Genomic DNA, 19,910 nt, shown 5'->3' on the forward strand with positions numbered 1-19,910 from the left:
GGAAAGCTCACAGCAGCATTATTCCTAATAGCCAAAACCTGGAAACATCAATAGTAGATAAATTGTAGCATATTCATAAAATAGAATATTATACAGCAGTCACAAATCAAAAAACAATTCTGAATGAAAAATACCAAATCTTGGCTTTGAACAAGTTAATTAATCTATTCATTTACATCTCTGTGATAAAAATGTGTACCTCTTGGGGTTGTGGTGAAGATAAAGGGGAATGATGCATGTCAAGTGTTTAGCAAGCACTTGGCTTAATAAATGTCAGCCATTATTTATTCTTATGTTCCTTAGTAGGCAATCTTTCCGGAAATGCAAGTTAAAGAATAGTGCAGACTATTTACAGTGCTATTTAATGCCCCCAACTTCCTGCCCCAAACCCTTTCTTCTACCTTTTCACCCTTAGGTCTTGGTCTCTTTAAGAAATCAACCATAACTGAGGAAAGAGGAATCCTGGGAAGATCACTCAGCTCAGGTCCAGAGCATGACGGGAAAAGGAGGGGCGGAGACCAGGGCTGCGCACGCGCGGTTGGCCGGGTGTTGCGTTGGGATGGATCAGGCGGAAGAATTCCAGTAAGAGAAAATAATCCTCGTCCCGGCGCGGGGAGCCTTGGGTCCTAGCCCTCCTTACCCACCCGGTACTCCCTGGGAGCAGGGAGGCGACCGGAAGGTGAGCGCGGCTGTTGGCGGCTATAGGGACTGCGCGGGGCGGGGCGGCGGGCGCGCCACGTGATGAGGCGGGCACCGGACGGGGGCGGTGCCTGGAGGGCTGCGTGACTGACGCCGTGCGGATTTCGCCGTAGGGACGCGGTGACAGGGATTTGCGGGTAGCGTTCTCCATCCGATATAACGTTGCCGCGTTTGTACTCGGTGACGGGCGCGGAGATTATTGGTAGGGACGAGACTTTCGCAGCGGTACCATACTCGATGGAGGGATGAGCGCCCGTAGATTGTTGTAACTGTGGCAAGTGGTCAGAAGTTCTCAGCTCTTCTTCCCCGCAGGCTTTTCCACCAGTTGCCCATTTCTATGCCTGGCTTGACTGTTTGGATAAGGACAACTTTGGGGAGCTTCCTTTTTTGCTTCAGGTTTAGTGCGTTTACTCTTAGGGGAAGGGAAATCTGCTGGATGGCTAAAAGAGTTTCTTGTTTACAGGGAAGCGATTGAGAAGCCTAACTCAGAGGGGCTTATTCGTGGGCATGGCCCCCAGGGAGACCCTGGAAGGTGCAGGTGGTCCACTTTAAACAAGGGCGTGCCTGTTGTTCACCGGTGGTGTCATCTGGACCTCTGATCTATTGTTAGGCCAATAAATGGGGCCCTTACGGAGGCCTCCAGTAAAGGCTGAGTTAGAGGTGGGGGTGGGGAGCTCGATGTGCCCTGCCCCACTTTGAGAAACAAAAGCTGAGGTGGGCCTCCAAGTACTCATTCTCCCGGAGTCAGAAACTGCACCTCTGAGCCCTTTCCCCTCAGTGCTTGGTAACTTTTCCCCACATCTTGGCCAGCTGGTCTGATTCCCCATGTAAGTTTTCAACATTTGAGAGACCAGAGTGTTTGTCTTTAAAGTTATTAGGGAGGTGGGAACTTTTTCCAGAGACTTTTCGTATTTTATTTTATTTATTTATTTATTTATTTGTTTATTTATTTATTTAGAGAGGGAGGGGGAGGGGCAGAGGAAGAGGGAGAGAGACTCCTAAGTAGGCTCCACACCCAGCTCTGAGCCCCTGGAGTCAGAGTGGGGCTCAATCCCAGGACCCTGAGATCATGACCTGAGGGAAATCAAGACTGAGCTGCCTGGGTGCCCCCAGAAGACTTTTCTTATGTGAAGATAACTATTAAAGGAGCAGAAGACAGGAAGAGGGGAGAATAGAGTTAGTCATGGCCCCAGAAGAGTTGATTTTCAAAGGCTCCACTCTGAAGCCTGGTGCTCAATACGAAGCTTTTAATATAGATAAACATGAAGGAGAAAATGAAAAGAATAAACCTGAATACCAATCCTTTATGTGTATTTTAGGAGTCCAGCTATCCTTTACCAAGAAGAAATCTATTAGTTTTAGACTGGGGAATTCCTTTACATAAGAAATTAGAATGAAAGAACCTTTGGATGGTGAATGTGGCAAAGCAGTGGCACCACAGCAGGGGCTTCTGGACAAAATTAAAGAAGAACCTGACAATGCTCAAGTAAGCGTTTCATTTTATTTAAAAAATTTTTTTTATTCTTTTCTCTCTAGTGAATTCAGATTTTTAGTTAGGCAGTTTCTGGCTTGTATGTTAAAACAACCCCATTTTTTCCCCATTAGATGAGTAAATCAGTTTATCTCTTCTTTAAATGAGATAAGATCTTGGTAACTGTATATTTCTGTTTGTAGAAAGAAAGTAATATGTATTACCATTTTTCTATACTTGGTACCTTTTTTTTTTTTTTAATTCTCTTGTATCTGACAGTAGTTTCCTTTTATTCTGTTAAGTATTTGTGTTCTATTCTCTGCCAGGGGATCGAGGAGTCCGTTTAGTCCCTCCCCTCCTTGAGCTTATAGGTTAGTAGGGGAGATAGATGTTACACAAGTAGTTGATCACATAATATATCTAATTACAAACTAAGACAAGTGCTCTGCAAGAAAAGCCTAAAATGGGGAATCTGACCTAGTTCTGGTTGGGGGCAGACGCTGGGTAGGGAAGGCTTCCCTGAGGGAAGGATGTTTAAGCTGAATTATGAAGAATGAATTGACTAGACAAAGGCACAGAGAGTGTTCCAGACAGTGGGATCTGCATATAGGAATGCCCTGAGTTGGGAAGATGAGTGGTTCTTTTGAAGAACCGCAAGACCATTGGGCTTAGAACAGAAAACATGAAAATGTTAATAAGGGTAATGTTGACCATAACAACAACACTAATAGAAAATATTTATATGTCACCATGTACTACATATAATATCATAATAATTTGTGACATTATCAATATTAACTTAGTGATCTTTTTTTTTTTTTTTAAAGATTTTTTTTTTATTTATTTATGTGACAGAGAGACAGCCAGCGAGAGAGGGAACACAGCAGGGGGAGTGGGAGAGGAAGAAGCAGGCTCATAGCAGAGGAGCCCGATGTGGGACTCGATCCCGGTACGCCGGGATCACGCCCTGAGCCGAAGGCAGACGCCTTAACGACTGCGCTACCCAGGCGCCCCTAACTTAGTGATCTTTAGATGTGCTTAGATTGTGCCAGGCACCATTCTCACAACCATATTATGATCCCCATTTTACAGATGAGGAAACCAAACTACAAAGAAGTCAAGCAGTTTACCACGGATCACAGTTCATAAATGGCAAACTAGATTTAAATCCAGGTAGTCAGACTTCAAAGCCTGTTATCCTGCCTCTAGAATGAGGCTCTGTAGGTAGTTTGAGGCGAGATTATGCAGGGCTTTGGGACCATGTTATGAATTTTGGTCTCTCTGGGAAGGCTCAGTGGGAAGAGAGCAATGGAAGAGATTGTAGGATTTTAAGTGGGAGAGTAAGATAAACATGTTCGGAAAGATCATCTAGGTACCCTTAGGGACCCAGATTGAAAATCTGTGGTGATCAGTATGGAGACGTCGGTTAGTTGTTTTGGCAAAGAATGATTTTTTTTTTCTTGCACTGTTCTTTTGCTTGATACTCTCTAGTTATGGCGTGAGCAAACCAATAATACTAAAAATATAAAGAATATAATAACAAAATAATAAATAATAATGGAAATATTTTATTTCTTATACCATCTGAAAGGCAGTATTATTCCAGACAGGGATGCCAAATAGGTTTTGTCTCTTTCATCAACTCCATGTCTTCCAAAGGTGCTGTGCTGGGAAGGCGTCTGAGGTTGAGTCTACAGGATGTGGGGTACACGGTTGTGGCATCCATGATATTTATTTTCCCCCCAGATGGTAAATTCTTACTCTTCTTCTTCCAGAAGTAGCCATTTGTTTGCCGAGTTTTGTGGATTCTACCTTTGAGGTGTTTTTTTTACTGTCTCTGCCTTTTCGTCCCTATTTCATTATTTCTCATTTGAACTTTTTTCTTTTTAAAAGATTTTATTTATTTATTCATTCAGCAGAGACAGAGACAGCCAGCGAGAGAGGGAACACCAGCAGGGGGAGTGGGAGAGGAAGAAGCAGGCTCCCAGCGGAGGAGCCTGATGTGGGGCTCGATCCCGTAACGCCAGGATCACGCCCTGAGCCGAAGGCAGATGCTTAACCGCTGTGCCACCCAGGCGCCCCTCTCATTTGAACTTTTATAACAATTTCCTACTCACCCTTTTTCCTTCAGTCACAGTCCCCAACAAAACACTGTAATGACACTATTGTACCTCTGCAGATCTGATGATGTGTCTCTCCCTTTAAAGACCCGGTCTCCTCATGTGTGATACAGCATGAACTTTTTAGTGTAACATCCAAACTATCCATGTTTTGGCCTTTGTGTCTGTCTTCAGTATCATGGTCATCCTTCCCACCTTTTCGAATCTATTTACCTGCAAACTATCTGCAATTTACTTGAAGTCATATTCTGTTGAGTTTTGTTTTCTTACCTTTGCACGTGCCATTTCTTCTGCCTGTGGTATTCTAAACTAGGCAACTTGGCAAAAATTTTTCTCCTCTTTAAGACATAGTTTAACAGTCAGTCACTCCGGTAGAATTAATCATTCTCTTTTTTTTTATGGTATATTGCTTTCACTTTTGCCATGACATCTACAGGTCAATGAATTTTGTTTTCATACAGAGTCTGGGATCCTCAGTTCTTAGTGCAATGGCTAGACAAGGTACATGCTCAGTAATTGAAATCAAAGAGCCTCTGTTTCACAGATGAGGAAACTGGGCCCGAAGAAGCAAGGGACTTCACCAAGGTCCCATGGCAAAGTTGGAGCACAAAACAAGTTTTTAAAAATTCTAGATCCAAATTTTCTTTCATTGTGCCTTGTCTGTATAGTGTATAAATTTAACAAATATTGTGCTATGAGTTGAATGTCCTTTCTGAATGTCAAAATTGTGATAATGAAAATCCCAACAGCTTACATTTTATTTTTTTAAAAGATTTTATTTATTTTTTTATTTGACAGAGAACGAGTGGGGTTTGGGGGGGGAGAGCTGAGGTAGAGGGACAAGCAGACTCCCTGCTGAGTGCAGAGCCCAAGACCCTCATATCATGACCTGAGCCGAAATCGAGTTGGACTCTTAACCGACTGAGCCACCCAGGTGCCCCAAGAGCTTACATTTTATCTATCTATCTATCTATCTATCTATTTATTTATGTATTTATTATTGTTTTTAGATTTTAGTTATTTGTCAGAGAGAGAGAGAGAGAAAGAGAGTGCACAAGCAGGGGGAGCGGCAGGGAAAGGGAGAAGCAAGCTCCCTGCTGAGCAGAGTCCCGATGCGGGACTTGATCCCAGGACTTCAGGGTCATGACCTGAGCCGAAGGCAGACGCTTAACCGACTGAGCCACCCTGGCATCCCAACAGCTTACATTTTAAATTTAAGTAGATAGGGACCCATTCAGTTCTCTTTGGTTTATATTAATGCTACTCAAGGTGAACAGGCTATAATTTTTTTCATAGTTGAGAGTGTGGGCTATGATAGAAAAGCCAATTAAACAAATAGTGTATGGTGTTTTCTGTGTTGCATTCAAATATTGGAAAATGGTAGGCAAGAAATAAAAAATGTTTAATATATTCTGATATACAGCCTTCCCCTGTCCCCCCCCCCCCCCCGACCATCTGAAAGCAGTGTTCCTATGAGAACTTTGTAGGCTGAAATGGTGTAAAATGAAGAAGTGAAATGATTACCACTAATTTATATGGGAAATTTTTTGAGCGTTTCTAGATTAGGCTTTTGTGATACCTTAGGACATATCTTAGTAACAGATGCACAAAATAAATCAAGATAAAGCCCTGATGCTCACATAGTCCAGAGCTATAGCAGCTGAGGTGCTGAGTGTGCTTCCTGGGAAAGGAGCTTGGTGGTGCTGCTCTCGCTTCTTGCTTCTCGGGATGCACGCTGCCTCTGCAACTGCTTGCTGCAAAACAGAGCTGAAGGCTGTTTTCGCTTTTTGCCTTTTCTCATAAAAACAGAAATCTTCAGATTTCTTTTGGTTAGTGAAAGTAGGTAGTAATGTCTTTTGTGAAAGTGAAGTGGTGTTACACAAACTTTTGAAAAGTGGGGAATATCTCTGCTGAGAGTCTGTTCTGGGTATTCAAGTTACAGTTAAGCTATCATTCATTCAGTGAGTTTTTATTCCTGCTTACTATAAATTTCATAGCACATGTTCAACATTTTGTAAGTCTTTTACATATGTTAATCCATTTGATACACACGACCCTGTTACTCTTCCTGCTTTACCCACGAAGATGCTGAGACACAGATAGTAACTTGTTAAAGGTCACACAACTGGTACGTGGCTGAGTGAGGATTTGAACCCATACCGCCTGGTTCAAGATCCCAAAACCTTAACCACAATACTGTAGGCTAAGTTGTGTTGGTTACTTTGTTTTCAGAAGAGCTATAAAGATGAAAGACAGGGCCTCTGCTCTCAAGGAAATTGATACTGTTAAGGGGGAGATATAGGAATAAGAGGTAATTATTTATTGAGTGCACCTCACCAGAAGCTATGCTAAGCATGTCTTGTGCATTCTCATTTAAATTCTACAGCCATATGAAGGATGTATCTTTACCCCATTTTACAAATGAGGGAACTGAAAAAAAAGAACAAACAAATGAGGGAACTGAGGAAAGGAGAGGTTGGTAATTTACCAAATTCAAAGGCAGCAACAGAGCTGGAATAGGAACTGGCTTCAAACTTGTACTCTTCCTGTTGCTTTGTGCCACCTTCGTACAGATACAAAGTCACAGTATTATGTAATTATTGTAACAGCAAATTGTTTAGGGTGCATTGGGAGCATAGGAGAAGGAGCCCTTCAGTCTGTCTGCAGAGGAGAGGAAGTCTTCACGGGGCAGGCAGCACTTGAATCGTGACAGTTAAGCTTTTCAGGCAGAGAAGATAGAATGTGCCAGGTCATGGAGAGGTGAGAGAATGTGGTATGTTTAGTGGTCGAGTATTTCAACAACAAAGAAGAGAATAGATTTAAGATGCTTCGGTAGAGTTGATCAAACTTAAAGATAACATATGAGGCATGTGGGTCAAGGAGGAATCCCAGAATGCTTAGAAGTTTCTGTCCTCAGTAAGTTGAGTTTTTGATGATACTATTTATGGAGGGGCAAGGAACAGGATTTGGGGGGAAATAAGTGCAGTTTGGGATCTGTTGTGTTTAAGGGGCTAGTGGGACATTCAATGGGTAATTTGCCCTGGGAGGCATTTGCATATATGGATATGGTATTTAGAGATTTGAAAGTTATCTACCTGTAGGTGTAGTGTTGCCAGATAAAATACAGAATGCCCAGGTAAATTTGTATCAAGTTAACGGTGATTTTTTTTTAAGATTTATTTATTTATTTGAGAGAGAAAATGCCAGCTTGGGAGAGGGGCAGAGGGAGAGGGAGGGAGAGTCCCAAGAGGACTCTGCACTGAGCACAGAGCCCAACATGGGGCTTGATCTCACAACCTCAAGATCACGACCTGAGCAGAAACCAAGTCAGAGGCCTAAGCGACAACACCACCCAGGCACCCCAACAGTGATTATTTTTTAATATGTTATATGCAATACTTGGGACATACTTATACTAAAAAAGTATTTGTTGTTTATCTGAAATTCAAGTTTAACCAGGCTTTTATATTTCCATTTGCTCAATCTGGTAGTCCTATATAGGTGATAGTTGAAGTTCTGAATGTGGATGAGATCGTTCAGGGACCAAAAATAGAGGAGAGAAGAGCTCAGGATAGAAAGCTGGGAAATGGATTAATTTAGGGCTTCAAAGTGGCTTCAGAGTAGTCCCTGCAATTAGCAGCCTCAGCATTACCTGGAAACTTGTTAGAAATTTATATTCTTGGACCCTGCTCCAGACCTACTGAGTTAGAAACTCTGGGGTTGAGGTCCAACAATCTATGTCTTTTTTTTTTTTTTTAAGATTTTAATTATTTGAGAGAGAGAGCTTGTGTGTGTGTGAGAGAGAGAGAGATCAAAGCAGGGGGGGAGGGGTAGACAGAGAAGCAGACTTCCTGCTGAGCAAGGAGCCTGATGCAGGACTTGATCCCAGTACTTCAGGATCATGACCTGAGTGGAAGGCTGACGCTTAACTGACTGAGCCATCCAAGCACCTAACAATCTATGTCTTAACAACACCTTTAGGGGCTTCTGATGCCACTGAATTTGGGAACCATTGACTTTAGGACTGAATATAAGATCAATGAAGGATACTAAGACATAGTAATGAATTGAAGTAACAGAACCAGAAGACAATGAAACGGAATCATTGGCAGTATCAGATGTATCTGAGAAGCCATGTAAGATAAAACCTTTAAAAAGTGTCTGTTGGGTTAAGCAACTGCAAGGTGATTGGTGAATCTTAAAACAGTTTCAGTTGGGGGTGTCTGGCTGGCTCAGTTGAAAGAGCATGCGACTCTTAATCTTTGGGTCGTGAGTTTGAGCCCCATGTTGGGGGTAGAGATTACTTAAATATATAAATAAACTTAAAGAGAATAGTTTCAGTTGAAGCAGTAGCCTGACAGCATTGGGTTCAGTGTTCAAAATAAGGAAGTAGAGAAATAATTAGGTGCTTTCTCTCTGGGTGGTTGGAAGGTGAGAGAAGAGGGAGTAGTTCCTTAGGAAATAGGTTCCTCATAAGCTGAGAAGAAAAAACCAACATGGAGGTGGTGAGAGGCTGAAGATACATGTCGGTGGTATGGAGTGCTGAAAGAAGGCAGAGGGAGTGGGATCCCAAATGCTAGCACTGTTTTTAGTCATCTTTAAGAAGGTTGTTTTTTCCTGTAAGATAGGAGGAGAGTTTGTTGATTAATTTGTAGGCATGGTGGAGGGGGGAATCAGGGTGTTGAGGGAGTTCTTAGTTGTTTCTTTTTTTTTCTTGGTACAATTGAAACATCAGGGAGCAGGAAATTTGTAGGGTTGATTTATTAGTGGTGAAGGTTTGAAACAGTTACTTTGTGAATCAAAAGGGAAATTTAATAGGCATATTAGAAAAATATCAGATTGAGTTGATGATAAGGCAAAGTAGTTTTATATTCTTTTTGGTAAGTTGAAGGAGGGTGTATATAGATACTTTTAACTTCCTCCTCTTTTTGCAAGTGCCAGTAAGTAAACATTGTTATTTAAGTATAATGTTTAAGATCATTGACTTGGATTCATTCATTCAACGAGAATTTATTTAATGCCATAACCATGAAAATAATAAGAAAAGCTAGAATTTTTGTGTGTAAGTCATGCTTAACTTTTGGTTTATCTGTAAGGTATCATGCTACAAACTGCATTTGTATTAAATCATTTATCCCCCCGTAATGGCCCTATGGATTAAATAATATATTTTATAGATAAGGAAATTGAAACTGGAAGAGATTAAATAACTTGTTTGAACCAGGATCACGTCTGTTTCTGCCTGCTGTCAGAACCCATAGCCTTCTCTGTTAGGTTATGTTGACTGTGCCGAGGTGGGAAAACAGATATGGTCCCTGTCCTTAATGGGCATGGTCCTTTCAATCTTGTGTATATGGGGGAAAGAAGAAGGGCGTTAGGCATAACAAATTATCACCCAAATAAATAGGAAATGATGTGTTGTGACAGGTGGTATGAGTGAAAGGAAATGGGAGACTACAGCAGGGAAACTTCTTTTTCAATGGGGGCCAGGGTTTGAATTCATTGTAGTAATTTTTTATTATTTTATCTTATTTTACTTTATTTTATTTTTTAAAGATTTTATATATTTGTCAGAGAAAGAGAGAGAGCACAAGCAGGGGGAGCAGCACAGGGAGAAGCAGGCTCCCTGCTGAACAAGGAGCCTGATGCGGGATTCAATCCCAGGACCCTGGGATCATGACCTGAGCCGAAGGCAGATGCTTAACCGACTGAGCCACCCAGGCATCCCTATTATAGTAATTTTTAAAAAGATTTATTTATTTATGAGAGAGAGAGAGAGAAAGAGAGGTTTTAGTACATGTGAGGGGTGGGAAGTGGGGAGAGGGGCAGGGGGAAAGGGAGAGAGAGTCCTAAGCAGACTTCCCGCTGAGTATGAGTCCAATGTGGGGCTTGATCTCATAACCCTGAGATCAGGACTTGAGCCGAAAGCGTCAGGTGCTTAACCAACTGCGCCACCCAGGCGCCGCTATAGTCATTTTTTTATATTGTATTTATACATCTGTGAAGGAGATAGCATGGGTTTTGGAACAAAGAGACCTGGATTTGGTTCCCATCTGTGCATTTAATGTCTCTGTGACCTTGGATAAATTGCTGAACCATCGATCTCTAAACTTCACTTTCCTTGTCTATAAAGAAGATATCATGGTTCCTGATTGCAGCAGCTCATTTGGTGCCATAATGTGCACTGTGGGAAGTGGTAAATTAATGCAGTGGTACCTAGTCTTTGGCGTGTAATAGTCCAGAGCAATTCGAAAAGTAACTTTGGGAGATGACCTATCAGTCATTTATTTTCCTAAGGATAGAGATATTAAAAATACAGCTGCTGTTTATTATCACCGTTGTTTCAGAAAAGAATACGATTTTTAAAAAGTTTTTATTTTGAAATATGTATTTTAACACCAAAGGAAATGTAGGGTGGTTGTGATCTCAGAATAAAGAACAGTCTTTTTCAAAATAGATATATGTACTTTTAAAAAATTTGTTTTATGATTATATTTTAAAGCATTTTAAAGAATGTATAATTAGGATAAATCAAAGGCTCTGACGATTTTATGTGTAATGAACAGATTGCATTGAAACTCTTGTGTCTTTTCTGCCATTAACAGATATGACAGTTTGTAAGTCTGTGGGCTAAAATTACTAATTGGATCCAATCTCTAAATCATTCAGATTTAATTTTATTTATTGTTCCATTATAAACACAGCCCAAAAAATGGTAGCGCTCAACATTGACATAGCTGTGTACGACTCCTGTATATGAGATTACATTTGAAAAGTAGTTAGAACTGTCATGAAAGATTTTCCAGTTCTGAAAGGTCCTTTTTGTAAAGATTAAATTTAGTCTAACGACTTGTAAATTTTGACTTTTGAGGTATTTGTGAAGGTGATTATGATTAGAATGTAGAAGAGATAGAACAGTATTTGTTTTTGCTTGAATTTCTAGTTTATTTAGATACTAACACTGTATTCATTTCTTTTTTTTTTCCCCCCTAAGGAGTACGGACATGCCCCACAGCCAAAAACTCAAGAAAGTGAACTGAAAATCAGTGCTGTGTTTTCAGTTGGTGACAGTCCTCTTGGTAAGAAATAGAACGGTATAAGTCAATTATGATTAATATTGGTATATTCTGGCTAGTAGAATTGAAGGAAAGCACCTCCTTATGTAAGTCTTTTTTTCCTTAAGACAAAGCAGAACTTTTTGAACTGGGTCTTAACTAGCATTTTTTTTTTTTTTAAAGATTTTATTTATTTATTTGACAGAGATAGAGACAGCCAGCGAGAGAGGGAACACAAGCAGGGGGAGTGGGAGAGGAAGAAGCAGGCTCAAAATGCTTAACTAGCATTTTAAAAAGTGGAATAGAGGGGCGCCTGGGTGTTCATTCGGTGGAGTGTATGACTCTTGATCTCAGGGTTGTGAGTTTGAGCCCCATGTTGGGTGTAGAGATTACTTAAAATCTTAAAAATATATATATATATGTATGTATGTATGTGTATATATATACACATGTATGTATGAAGAAATAAAAAGTGGTGGGGCGCCCAGGTGGCTCAGTTGTTAAGCGTCTGCCTTTGGCTCAGGGCGTGATCCCGGGGTCCTGGGATCGAACCCCACATCAGGCTTCTCCGCTGGGAGCCTGCTTCTTCCTCTCCCACTCCCCCTGCCTGTGTTCCCTCTCTCACTGGCTGTCTCTCTTTCTGTCAAATAAATAAATAAAATCTTAAAAAAAAAAAAGTAAAAAGTAATAAAAAGTGGGACTAAAATAAGGTTGTATTAAAGTGTAATGCGTGTAGTAAGGAAACAATTTCATGAAACTACTTTTTCAGTTATTAAATTTTACACACATAAACATACACACAAGTGTATGTCTTCTGAGTTATAATGTGAAATATAGTTCTTACTATGGGTTATGGTTAAAAAAAGTTTGAAAACCCCTGGTTTAGAGTGTTTATTGACTCACTAATACTGGATTTCAAGACTGAGAATTTGTCCTAAAAAATGGAGAACGTGTATTTGTTTGTGTCGATACTAAAACCGTTTTTTTTCCTTCCCTTATTTTGTATTTCTAGCCCAACAGTTGACCCCAGGCTTTCAGTTTTCTCTTGCATCATCTGGCCCAAACGTATTGCTTCCTTCGGTTCCAGCTGTAGCTATTCAGGTTTTTTGTTCTGGCTGTAAAAAAATGCTTTATAAAGGGCAAACTGCATATCATAAGACAGGATCTACTCAGCTCTTTTGCTCCACGCGGTGCATCACTGGATATTCTTCACCTGTCTGCGTTCTACCTCCTCCCAAGAAAACCTGCACAAACTGTACAAAGTATAAAATTTTTAACTACATCTCTTTTTACTTTACTTTTTTAGTGTGTATATAGTTTAGCTTAAATATGCTATTGTTAAAAAAACAAAAGAACCAAAGATGCTTTTGCTACTTTAAATCTCTTTAGCATGTTTCTATGGAATATTTAGTTGATTGAGATATTTGCAAATTCTCAAGTTTTGTAACATTAAGTAAGAGACTTGGTGTTAAAAGTGTCATCTAAACCAGTTTTCTATCTCTTTAAGCTTAAATTTTACTGCGAAAAGAAATAAACTAATAGTGGGAATTGTAGGACCACTCATATATCCTGTAATTGTAGACAACAACCAATCACAGCTATTTATTATCTTGAAAGTATTGAAGTATAGAATAAAATAAGAGTAGTCTTATATATTATGTAAGTTATCTAATTCTTCAGAAGATAAAAAACTCTAAATGGTTACAAAAGTAATGTGTTTATTTCTAAAACATCCTTGTAAGTTTTTGTTGGAAATTATTTTTTGCTTTACAGTCACACATAGGTGCAGAGAAAGGAAGAAATAGCAACAAAGCCACATAAACTTCTTTTTCTATGTTAGTATGTTTGAAAAATTGGGCATTTTCTGCCTATTCCTGTGGTAGTGTAGTTCTAGGAATACATTGTATTGTCAGTAGTCATTAATGTAGAGTGAAAAAGTTACAAGCTTGGTTTAGATCATGGCTCTAATCCCTTACTAGCTATATGACGTTGGGTCTAGATTTTAACTTTCCTAAGCCTTCATTTCTTTGTCAGTTAATAACTATCTACTTACTCAGATTTTAATGAAAGTATTAGCCCAGGGCTTACAAATGCTTAATAAGTGGGATCCTGTTATTTTTTTTTTTTTTTAAGATTTTATTTATTTATTTGACAGAGATAGAGACAGCCAGCGAGAGAGGGAACACAAGCAGGGGGAGTGGGAGAGGAAGAAGCAGGCTCATAGCAGAGGAGCCTGACGTGGGGCTCGGTCCCACAATGCCGGGATCACGCCCTGAGCCGAAGGCAGACGCTTAACCGCTGTGCCACCCAGGCGCCCCAGGGATCCTGTTATTTTTAATGATAAAATTATTATTATGTATATTAACATAGAATTTATAGGTTCCTGTTTTTTTCTTTGGAGATAGATGATAGTTTCTTTATCTGCTTGGGTGCTGGCCTTACGTATCTAAAAGTAGATCCTGTTAAAATGGAAATCTCCAACTAAAAAGAAAGAGGAATTTAAAAATATTTTACATAAATATTCAAATTTAGTTTTGGTTCTAAAATGTCCTTCTAATACCTTACTTAAACTCTTCTATACATTCTCATGAAACTGATCTGGAAGGGTAAATTTAGTTTTCTGTTTCTAGATACTCTGTTTCAACATATCAAATATCAAAACAAAATGAATTAAATTTTAAAGAACTAGCACAACTTACACATCCAAATGCATATTATTCTCTTAAAAATAGTCACTCTTGTCAGAGATATTTTACCACACCGCTGCTCTTATTCAAAATTTTTTTTTGATCTCTTGATTTGGCATTGCATTCAGAGCCTATGAAACATTCCTTTAGACCAAGTTAGGTGACAAATCTATCTTTATATCATGATTTTTGCAAATCGCCAAAAGTTGCTTGATGCCTTTATCAGTTGACTGTCGTAGACGATTCAACTGAGTCATACTCTTAAACATGAGATTTGACTATAACATTGAAAAGTTGTTCTTAGAATTCTTGTAAATAAAAGAGACATTAGAAGAATGTCGGAGCCATGTTTTTGGAAGATGTATTTTTTTTCTTAAGATTAATGTTAAGGTGCAAGTTTCATTTGGGTGCATAAGGTTTAGAATGCATTTATATTTATGTGCACAGATTTCCATTAAAAAGGCGTTCTTGTTGGTTTACATATGTATATATTATACCACTGGCAGATTCCCATTATTAAATAACATTCTCTATTGCTTTGTTTTTAGTAGAAAACTCACTTTTCAAAATTAATAACTTCATCCGTGTGTAAGCATATCCACTTGGTTTCCAAGATTCACTGTCCTATTTTTAAGGTTAGGTGAGTTTTAGAAAATTAAAGTACTTTGTTGTTATTGTTATTCTTTGATAGTTTACCATGGAACAGTTCTGTATGATAAAGGCACAGGATGGGAGGCAGAATAGTGGAATGATTAACTCCATGGACTGTGGAATCAGACTGCCTAGAGTTTGTATTCTGGCTTCACTGCTAACGAGCTGTGTGACCTTGACAAACTGTTTAACCTTTCTGATTTGGTCTCCTCATTTGTAAAGGGGCAATTATAATACTTACCTCACAGAATTTTTGTGATAATTAAGTTGGATAATTGGAATAAAAAGAACAATGTCTGGTACATACTAATTACTCAGTACACATTACTGTATATAATATTACCACTATATTCTTTGTGGCCTCTACCAGAGCTTCTAATTAATGACCATTTCCTTTAGTTTTTTATACTGGTCAGAAAAATGACAATACTTAGCCTTTGTTTTTACTGTCGGTGCTTATTACAGAAATGAGCTCTTACAAAATAACTTGAGGAGTCTTACAGAACGACTCGATTATTAGTGTTCTTTCGTATTCTTAATTCCATCTGTCCTCTGCTACCGAACCTTAATAGCTCTTTCGTTATCTGTTGCTTTGCTCTCTTCATTTATAGTTAAGTTTTATATATCATGCTAATTTTTTATATTAATCTTTGGTAGTTCATCTGTTTCCCAAATCTTGCATTTCAATTAAAAAAAAACCCCAAAACGTGTCATTCCTTGTCTCACTCATGTTTTGACTCTTGGCAGCTGCTGGCTAGTAAGAGGACAAGTGTATTTTGGTCTGGAGTTGTGGGATGGCCACTTGTTCCATTGGCTCCAGCGGATGAAACTTGGTTGGAGTTGGAAGCCTCACTGTTTTTGTCACGAACATCTGGCTGGATAGATTTTAAATATAATTTTCCCTCAACACATCCATAAATTAGGTAGCATAAACCCATGTTATCCATGAAAAATTGAGAGAGTAATTACTTTACTCATTGTCACTCAGCTAAGTAACAGAACTAGCCATCAAACTCAGTTTTCCAGATGCCTTATCCCAGGCCAGCTGTTTTCTCCTATGCAGTAGCTGCCCTTAGTAAATGTAGTTATTTTAACTCACAGTGAGGAGGAAATTACAGTTATGAAGAACACATTTCATTTTGCCTTTATTATTTATTTTTAGAGACATTTTAAATCCAAAGGATGTGATCACAACCCGATTTGAAAATTCTTCTCCTAGCAAAGATTTCTGCAGCCAATCATGTCTTTCTTCTTATGAGCTAAAGAAAAAACCTGTTGTCACCATATATACCAATAGCATTTCAACCAAGTGCAGTATGTGTCAGAAGAATGCTGATGTAAGTCACGTTGTACCTGTATTGGGATTCTGCTCAAAGATCCGAGATTTTTAATCGGCTTTGCTGATTTTGGATGTGTATGTTCTTTATTTCCTAGATTCGATTTGAAGTTAAATATCAGAATGTGGTGCATGGTCTTTGTAGTGATGCCTGTTTTTCAAAATTTCACTCCGCCAACAACCTCACCATGAACTGTTGCGAGAACTGTGGAAGCTACTGCTATAGTAGCTCTGGCCCGTGCCAGTCCCAGAAGGTTTTTAGTTCCACGAGTGTCACAGCGTATAAACAGGTATGAAGATCTGTCTGTCACACATAGTTAGGCTCGCTCCTTCCAGGGTGGCCCTGCAGGGATGAAGTGCGAAATAAACAAGATGAGTTGATCTTGGTGTACGAGTTCCCCTGCAGAAAAGTGAGGTAGATTCTCGTGGTGTAAGTGTTGATTATGGTAGTGAGGTGATACAGGTGAACCAGATCATGGTCAGGAATTCACAAATGGAATTTCATGTTTTGCTAGGAGTCTGAAATATTTTGTGATATATTGATAAGTGAAGAAAGCTCCACATTATTGTAAAGAAACTGTGACCAATTATAGATGATAAAATTAGTGGATCTAAAGCATATTTTTGTCCTTTTAGAAAATACATTTTTTGGGGCACCTGGGTGGCTCAGTGGGTGAAGCATCTGCCTTCAGCTCAGGTCATGATCCCAGGGTCCTGGGATCGAGCCCCACATCAGGCTCCCTGTTCAGCAGGGAATCTCCTTCTCCCTCTCCCCTCGGCCTGTCTTTCCCACTTGTGCAGCTCTCTCTCTCTCTCTCTCTGAAATAAATAAAATCTTAAAAAATATATATATATTTTTAATGTGTTTTGGAATGAATTGTAATTATTTTGGCACATGCCTTTATTAGACTAGTTTAGCTAATTTTTATTTGTTGTAATGAATAATGGATTCATTTGGTTACTAAATAGATCAATTTCGTTAGTTATTGTGGAATGATTTGAAATCTTTAAGAAATCATTTTTCTAAAAAAGGATATAAATGATCATTAAAAATTTTTATTTCAGTTAGCAAGTTTGATTTATTTTTAATTCCTCTGAGCAGTTGGTAGTGGACATTCATCTTTGAAAGTTTCCCTTTTCTAAGAATTAACCACTTTTGGCAGTTAGGTTACTGTTTTCACAAGAGTAAAATAAAATAAAATCCATGTTATTTTTATATACGTGATCCAAAAATTTCTCTTCCTAATTTTGTTGTTGGTATTATACTCTGTCAACTGCATAAATGATGTTCCTCTTTTACCAGGAAGATTATGTAGTGAAACTTCACACTTTGTATTTTCCTACTATTTAATTCCCTATAGAACTTTCTAAATTTAAATTCAATTTAATTAACATACAGAGTATTATTAATTTCAGAGGTAGAGTTCAGTGATTTATCAGTCTTATATAATTCCCAGTGCTCATTATTATATCACGTGCTCTCCTTAATGTCCATCACCCAGTTACCCCATCCCCTCACCCACCTCCCCTCCAGCAACCCTCAGTTTGTTTCCTGTGATTAAGAATTTCTCATGGTTTGTCTCCCTCTCTGATTTAGTCTTCTTTTATTTTTCCCTCCCTTCCCCTGTGATCCTCTGTTTTGTTTTTTAAATTCCACCTATGAGTGAGATCATATGATAATTTCTTTCTCCGATTGACTTTATTTCACTTAGCATACATAATACCCTCTAGTTCCATCCATGTCATTGCAAATGGCAAGATTTCATTTTTTTGATGGCTGAGTAGTATTAGTATTAGTAATATTCCATTGTGTGTGTGTGTATTTATCCATTCATCTGTCGATGGACATCTGGGCTCTTTCATAGTTTGGCTATTGTGGACGTTGCTGCTATAAACATTGGGGTGCAAGTGCCCCTTTGGATCACTACAGTTATATCTTTGGGGTAAATACCTACCCCATACAACTTCTTATTGAAGAGACTTTATCTTGTGTCAGTGACAGTATAGTATAATGGTTAGTCTGGACCTTTGGAGTGAGATGAACTGTTTAATCTCCCACTTTCCTGTTTGTTAATTGAATTAAAATTAATTTAAACTTTTTGTTAATATAATTTCTTAAAGTGTCTCACAATGTTGTTGAAAGGATTTTATGATACAGTCGATACGTTATTTGGTATAAGGTCTAGCTCATGGTGAGCACTGAATAAGTGAAAATATTGGTAATTTATATAAATGGTAGCCGTCATTATTATTGTTTCTTAAAACATGAGTAAAGTTACAGGCAGATTTTATTGTGAACTCAGGTTGGAAAGCAGGTAGTTCTGTAAGATCCCCTAATATACATTAAACCTCATCTCTGTTTCCTCCTGCTAAAGTGTCGTACTGGTTACGTAGCCTTAAAGGTGGCAGATGACCTTCTAGACTGATGTCCAAGGTCTGCTGAGGATGGCCCTTTGGTTCATGGATTGCCTGGTCATCTTTGATCCTTTGTAATGAGAAAAGTGCATTTACAAATGCCAGAGTCATTACTTTTAATGTGTTTTGTGGTTAATATACGTGAGTAGTTACTAATTTTCTTCAGTTTGTGTTTTATTATTGTCTGAAAGAACTTACTTTTCCCACATCCCAACTTCCAGGAAAATCTATACTTAAAGTGGCCTCATAGTCATGTTCAAATATTTCAGCCAGAGGCAGTCATTGTAGGTAGCTTTTCTTTTTTCTTTTCTTAAACAACTTGTATGTTTGTGCTAGGTATCTAAATGTTATTTTATTTTCTTGATAGAATTCAGCCCAAACTCCTCCATATGCCTTGGGGAAATCATTGAGGCCCTCAGCTGAAATGATTGAGACTACCAATGACTCAGGAAAAACTGAGCTTTTCTGCTCTATTAATTGCTTGTCTGCTTACAGAGTTAAGACTGTTATTTCTTCAGGTAATGTTTAAATTCGATAAATTTATAGATATAGTAACTGTTGAAGAACAATGTAGCTGCTTTTCTTTCATTTTGTTACAAACCGAATTTATCTATATGGTTAAATTGAGACCCCAGATTTAGTTTCAGAGAACTCATTTTTAAGTGAAAATAGTTTTTCACTGATTTTTTTGGTTGAGGTATCTATTTTATAGTGTCTATGTGAAAAGAAAGACAAAAACAAACAAATGAACACACAGCACTTGTAAGTTCCAAATTTTTGTGTAAGTAGAACTTCACTGCGATTAGTTGCATTTAGCACAGATTATTGTAAAGTTGCTTGATTTTGGTTTTGTATATTACTGAGTGTTTTTTAATCCTTCTGGTACACTTTTGGATCATTTGTTCATCTGGGTAGCTTATTCATTGGTTTTTATTTTTTGTGACCCAGGTGTCCAGGTTTCATGTCATAGTTGTAAAACTTCGGCAATCCCTCAATATCACCTCGCCATGTCCAATGGAACTATATACAGCTTCTGCAGCTCCAGTTGTGTGGTGGCTTTCCAGGTATGATCTCGGGTCGTCTTTTACCCCTGAGGTTCTCTTAGGCATTGGTCTAACTGCCGAAGGTCCATTTTTACAAAAGATTAGATTTAAGTTAGAAAGAAAGAAATTTTGTTCAACTCTGGTCCCTGAAGTCATTTCTGCAAAATGTCTCAGCCAGTATTGAGCCTCGGTGCCGTCTTCCTAATTCAGGGTCCTTACCGAAACTACTTTTCTCTCCTACTTTTGCCCTTGGTCAAAAGGATGGAAACTAAGATATGGTTCAGATAGGTGCTCATGTGTCCCTTCCTCTCATCCTGGGCCAAGTACGTAATGACTCCTGGCATGAAATTGTGAGCCTCCATTGACTTGTCCCATTTGTTCCTAACTCTCTGAGATAGATGGAGAAAGTGGAGTTTAGTGACCTTCTGGGGTG

At 38.7% G+C, this 19,910-nt stretch overlaps 1 protein-coding gene across 5 annotated transcripts in view; it reads left to right on the top strand.

The window, feature by feature from the left end:
- Positions 1–513: 513 nt before the first annotated feature.
- ZMYM6 (zinc finger MYM-type containing 6) overlaps positions 514–19,910 on the top strand; it is a 40,366-nt gene continuing 20,969 nt past the window's right edge. The window contains exons 1-8 of one of the 5 annotated variants that reach the window (XM_045782329.2): positions 514–679; positions 2,019–2,185; positions 11,285–11,369; positions 12,358–12,607; positions 15,846–16,020; positions 16,118–16,309; positions 18,802–18,952; positions 19,383–19,498. In XM_045782329.2, the coding sequence (XP_045638285.1) occupies positions 2,093–2,185; positions 11,285–11,369; positions 12,358–12,607; positions 15,846–16,020; positions 16,118–16,309; positions 18,802–18,952; positions 19,383–19,498 (1,062 nt within the window). In that variant the 5' untranslated portion in view covers positions 514–679; positions 2,019–2,092. Of the gene's footprint in view, positions 680–756; positions 1,096–2,018; positions 2,186–4,183; positions 5,225–11,284; positions 11,370–12,357; positions 12,608–15,845; positions 16,021–16,117; positions 16,310–18,801; positions 18,953–19,382; positions 19,499–19,910 lie in introns of those variants that run through there. The other 4 variants (XM_045782330.2, XM_045782327.2, XM_045782328.2 and 1 more) reach the window with 4 other exon arrangements.

This window comes from Ursus americanus, chromosome 33 (genome assembly GCF_024610735.1).
Source record: "Ursus americanus isolate L20-20 chromosome 33, mUrsAme1.1.p, whole genome shotgun sequence".
In the NCBI taxonomy this organism is placed as follows: Eukaryota; Metazoa; Chordata; class Mammalia; order Carnivora; family Ursidae; genus Ursus; species Ursus americanus.